Source organism: Dioscorea cayenensis, chromosome 14 (assembly GCF_009730915.1).
Source record: "Dioscorea cayenensis subsp. rotundata cultivar TDr96_F1 chromosome 14, TDr96_F1_v2_PseudoChromosome.rev07_lg8_w22 25.fasta, whole genome shotgun sequence".
Lineage (NCBI taxonomy): Eukaryota > Viridiplantae > Streptophyta > Magnoliopsida > Dioscoreales > Dioscoreaceae > Dioscorea > Dioscorea cayenensis.
Window position 1 is genome coordinate 15,311,150 of NC_052484.1, and position 5,717 is coordinate 15,316,866.

General features: G+C 32.4%; 1 protein-coding gene across 2 annotated transcripts; it reads right to left on the reverse strand.

Moving 5' to 3' along the window:
* Positions 1 to 1,868: 1,868 nt before the first annotated feature.
* Positions 1,869 to 5,010, reverse strand: LOC120276503 (receptor homology region, transmembrane domain- and RING domain-containing protein 1). Of its 2 annotated transcripts, none has more exons than XM_039283261.1 (4): positions 4,800 to 5,010; positions 4,465 to 4,710; positions 2,762 to 3,157; positions 1,869 to 2,117 (listed from the first exon to the last, which is right to left on the reverse strand). In XM_039283261.1, exons 1-4 carry the CDS (start codon positions 4,984 to 4,986, stop codon positions 2,029 to 2,031), a joined length of 918 nt encoding a protein of 305 aa, XP_039139195.1. In that variant the 5' UTR covers positions 4,987 to 5,010; the 3' UTR covers positions 1,869 to 2,028. The 2 variants fall into 2 exon arrangements, with proteins under 2 accessions (XP_039139195.1, XP_039139194.1); XM_039283260.1 differs by having other exon boundaries at positions 4,465 to 4,719.
* Positions 5,011 to 5,717: the final 707 nt, after the last annotated feature.

A 5,717-nucleotide genomic window follows, 5' to 3' on the forward strand; every position in this document is an offset into this window, starting at 1 on the left:
AATCTTATATTATATTATCTTATCATTATCATATTAGTTAATTGATTTTGAAAAGAAATAATTTAGGTTAACAATTATCAATATATTAATATATATTTAAATATATAAATTTGTGGATGAATAAATAAAATTATTGTTAAACTATAAAGATTTCATATAATATTTTCAAAATCTCTGAAATAATACTAAAATTTTAAAACCAAATTTATAATTTTAAAATTATTTATAATTGAAAATAATTATAGATAATTTCGGAAATTGACAAAACTTTGATTTACTAGAAGGTTTTGATACACCAGAATTTTTAAACATAAATGCTCAGGATGCCTAATCATAAATTGGAATTGAAGGTCGGTATTCCTATAATGGTACTAGACTGGTTATTACAAACCTTGGAAATCATGTTCTAGAAGCGAAGGTTATTTCAGGAAATAATGCAGGGCATAAAATTTTTATTCCACGAATGACTTTAACTCCTTCAGACACAAGATTACCTTTTAAGTTTCAACGAAGGTAATATCTTTTGAATGTCTCATATGCTATGACCATCAACAAGAGCCAAGGTCAATCTCTTTCACAAGTTGGGATGTATTTAAAAAAACCTGTTTTTAGTCATGGACAACTTTATGTTGCGGTCTCTAGAGTTACAAATTGGAAATAATTGAAAATATTAATATGTGGTAAAGATGGAGAGCCAACCAATTCAACTATAAATGTGGTCTTCAAAGAAGTTTTTCAAAATTTGGATTAAATATATTGTTTTTTAAACTTTGAGTATCAATCTATATTGGAATATTTTTTATTTAGTGCCTTAATACTTAATTTCATTATATTTAATTAATTTTTATAATTTATTATTAGTATTATTTTTACTATTTATCCCCCGTGCATCGCACGGGTATAACACTAGTATACATATATAACGAAATTACTTACCATACCTTTATTTTTCAAAAATTACATTCCACCCCTCTTTTAAACTAAACTTTTAAAACAGTGAATGCAAATTGATTTTTTTAATTTAAAAAAAAAACAAATAATCATTTGGTCTATTGACGTTAGATCTTTTGTGTAAAATATTCATATTTCACTAAGGAGATAGATTCGAATTTCAGTTCATACTGAATAAAAGCACATGCGTTATAGAGTTTGTATTTGTGCTTTTTGTATGCGTATAAAACTTTACTTGTTCATATTTATTAAAAAAATTTAAAAAAAATTTAAAAAAAATCAATTTTAATATAAATACTAAAAACCCCTTTATTTATTTATTTATTTATTTGTGACACTGAAGGATAATTTGGTATTTTTCCAAAAAAAAAAAAATTGGGGTTTTGGATAAAAAATCCATCAATGAACTTGGGTAAATAACCTATTTTAACAAATAAATCATTGGAATTTTTATAAAAACCCAGAAGGTAGTCTCTGATTTTATGTATAATATCTAATGATATAATTTATTTAAAAACTTTACATAAACAAAAAAGGGTAAAATAATCATTTTAATCCAATTTAGTGCACCATTTTTGTATAAAAGAAATTTTGAACAGGAACCAATTTTAGAGCTCAAAGTGTTTTTTCATATTAAAGAAAGTGAAGGATAATTTTTTTAAAGAAACTTTACATTTTTTTCATATATATACTTTTTCATTTTAATAAAAATTTACATCCAACAAAATACACCAAAAATAAAACCAAAACAGAGAGGACAAAAGAACCATAACCAACATTCAAATTTTTGATTGAACATAGAGTTAACACATTTGTTACAAGAAATAAACATGACCACTTGAAGGCCAAAAACTAGTAGATACATCTCTCCCTGGTACTTGTTTGCAGAATGCAATGAGACCATAAAACTAGCAAAGGAACCGAAATCGGAAAAATGATTTTCATGGAGCTAAGCTCAAAGCTAATAATACAGAATGAGTAACCATTTCCCGACAATGCTCGGAAGAATAACTAATTCACTGGAGAATACAGACTCTTATTTTCTCGATACACATCCTTATTTTCCTGGCCATGAAGTTATTCGCCAGAGCTCAAATCATGTTTGCAAACCGGGCAGAAAGTGCCCCATTTCGTCAGCCACGAGTCTACGCATGCTGAATGAAATTCTGGAAGACATAATAATAGAGATCAGTTAATATGAAGAGCAAGCAGTAATTTTGGTTTTGTCTGCCGAATTTTGTTCTGTAGTTCAACAACCAGGTTCTCCGATGTTTGTACAATTAAGCAATTCCAGAAGTTTACAGCATCCTAGAAACAGAGATTACATGATGGAAAGAAACAAAAAGACAGTTCCTGCTATGATGTTTCAGCAAAGGAAATTAATCACTTGACTATGTAATGCCGCAACTTTGTGTTTCATAGAACCCTATGCAGAGAGTCATTGATTGTTTTAGTTAAAGGGGATGAAAAATGCTCAGTGAGCATACACTATGAACAGTGCAGTGTTTTGCAACAATATTTTATAAATTAATGATACAAAATTACAAAGAGAAACAGTTTTTATGCTTTTCAAATGACAAGATAGCAAAATATTACAACATAATTACAGCAAGCAAACCCATTGCTTCATTTTATTACATTTAGTGATCAATTTATTGTCTAATTTATTCTCTAGTTCCATTCTTTGTTTTTCTAAATTTTTCGTTCATGTGCTTTGTTGTCCACACTCAACAAATCACAAATAATACTGCATCATATATATATGATAATTTTTTTTTTACAATGACTAGCATAATATAAACAAACTTACCATGATTGCAAGGAAGAACTCTTAGTCTCTCTCCATCCTTGTAATCTTCAAGGCAAATAGCACAGGTCTCTGCAGTGCATTTGCTATTCAAGAAGGAAGTACTGAATGTTAAACAAGGAAATACCTCAACAGCCTCTTTGTTCATACTAGAAGGACGGCGTTGTGCAACTTGCCGCAAAAGAATACAGTTACGAGCAAACAGGAATGCTGCAAGAACTGATACTATGACTACAAGCGACACAAAGGAGATCACCAGCACTGTTCCTGCAGTTTCATTCATAGAAGAACCTATACAACATTCTCCTTCCTCGCCTTGAGCAAACCTTTTTAGGGTCTCACCAGCCATCTTTGAAACAAATACTGCATGAACATGTATGCCTGTCGGATCTCCAATCACTGAAGCAAAGCAATGAGCAGCGTGATGAGACAAGAAAAATAGCACCCACATTTGGAAAAAAATATTAATGACTCCAAGTAGAGGAAGTGAGGAACTGCAGAAGGCTTGCACAGGGATGGAACTCAACACAACCAATTCATCGTTGCTAGTTCAGTAAAAATTAATTTGAGAACTAAGTTGTTCTTACTTTACATGTCATCTAGCTTTCACAGATTGAATTACCAAGTTGAGTGAAATTTCCTAATGAATTCAATGCACACAAATAATTCAATGGGAGATACCAACACTACTTTTACAACCAATATCAGTGCTATAAACTTCAGATTGTGCCCATCCCTGTGACTCCCACAGTATAAGCTTCCTCAATTAGTTTTGTAGTGGTCAAGAAACAACTGCAAGGTTGGAAGGTATTCGAATAACCACATCTGGACAGAGACATCCATCAAGTGGCAGAGATTATGGTAAATGCTGCCAAAACAATTTCGAGGGACCAACATTTTCTTTGGCATAGCTCAAAGGCAAGGGATTTGGAACAAGAGAGTTCTCACATGAAGCATTGTCCCTCTATAATGTTCACAAAATAGCACAATTTGAAGAGTCTTATAGCATACAGAAAATTCCATACTCATTAGAATGAGTTTAACCTCATTAGGAACAGCTTCACAATCAGGTCATATTTTAACTATTTCCGAGCCTTTATTAAGATGTACCAATGGAGATCCTCCTTCTTGATACCAGTATTTCACAACCAATGAAGTTTTACATGAAAAACCTCTTCAAGGTATCATCTTTTATGCAAGATTCATGTGAAACCAAAAAAAATCCTGATTCAATATATCCTAGATGACCAAGTAAAGGTTAGCTAGCCAATACCTAATATTATACGCAAAGCCTCAGCTAATAAATGAGTAGGCTTAGCTCTGTAGAGACTGTGTTAAGATTTACCCTGGCTAAGGATTTCACTTAAGCAGCAATCGATAAAACAATATTGAAACTCTGTCAGCAAATGGCAACAAAATTAAACAAAGACTGATGAATAGCCCTCATAGAAGCCTCAGTTAATGAACAAGTACGCTTGCCTTTGTCAAGACTGTAATGGAGATTTATACTGACCCAGGACTTCATTTAAGCAGCAGTTTATAAAACACTACTCAAACTCTACCAGTAAATGCCCTAAAATCCATCAAAGACTAATATTTATACTACTAGAATTTCAGTTCCCAGTCAAATACCTTAATGTGGACTTCTCAAGCTAGACCATCCAAAGAAGAAAAAGAAGGAAGAAGAAGAAGGAGAAAAGGCTCACTAGAATAAAGGCCGCTCTTTTCCTGGTTATCGTAAACAATGGCAGCACCAAAACCACCGTTCTGCGCGTTCCTAACCTTCTCCTCAAAGCTACAAGCACCCCTCTCAATAAGAACAAACCTCGAGTGAGAGCGCGACTGAGACTCCGCCGAAGCGCTCAATTGAAAATCCCCAATCGGCAAGCACGCATCAATGGGATCAGCGATGTGGAGAGCGCCACAGACCCCACGATCACCCACAGGAACAGCTGAGAAAACTGAGAAAGAGTAAGAAAAGGGAAAAATTGGGGCAATACCAAGTACCAAGAGAGATGATGCTGCAGGGACTGTGAGGTACCGAAGCGGGCAGGTGCGTCAAGGAAGGAGAAGGAGAAGGAGGAGGCGCGGAGGTGGACGAGGGCAGAGGAGGAGTGGAGGAGGAGGAGGAGGAGGAGAAGGAGAGGGAGGGCTTTAATGGAGAAGGAGGAGAAGGGATTCATGGCGGGGCATTGGTGTGACCTCTGACGCCCACCTGCCTTCTTCATCCGGACAGAGCAAGAGAAGGAACCTTCTTGATTTATTGATTTATTTATTTATTTATTTGCATTTTTAAATAATACTCATATATATATATATGTGTGTGTGGTTTTTTTTTAAAAAAAAAAATTAGGTTAATTTTTAATTATGTAAAAATAAATAAATTGGTAAATGTGTACAATTGTTATAATAAAACTACATCTGAAAATCATTATTTAAATAGTGAATAAGCAGAGCTAGGTTTATTTATTTATCAAGTACAGTGGATTGTTACTTGAATAGTGAATGAATAGATCTAGAGTTTAATTTGTAGACTAACAATACTATTATAGTACTTTGCAAATATTGTAAAAGTGATGTAGTATTGTAGTACTATGTAAAGTTGCATAGTTATATTGTTATTGTATTATGTGAATAATGTAATAATAGTGTTGTTTATTCAGTATTTATTAAATCTCGTGTGAGAGGATGTTGTTTAATATTATCATTAATAAAAATTTTAAATATGATTTTTTTTAAAATATAAACATAAATTGTGGTGGCAAAAAATTGTGAAGACTTCATAATGTTTGGATCCAAGAGTATAATAAAAAGTAAATGAAAGGAATGGGAGAAAAAGGAAGAGAAAATAAGAGAAAAGAAAGAAATGGGAGAAAAATGAAGGGAAAAGTAAAAGAAAAGAAAAGAAACAATAGAGTTAGTTATTGCTTCTATTTTTATTTCCTTAAAGAAATGAAAT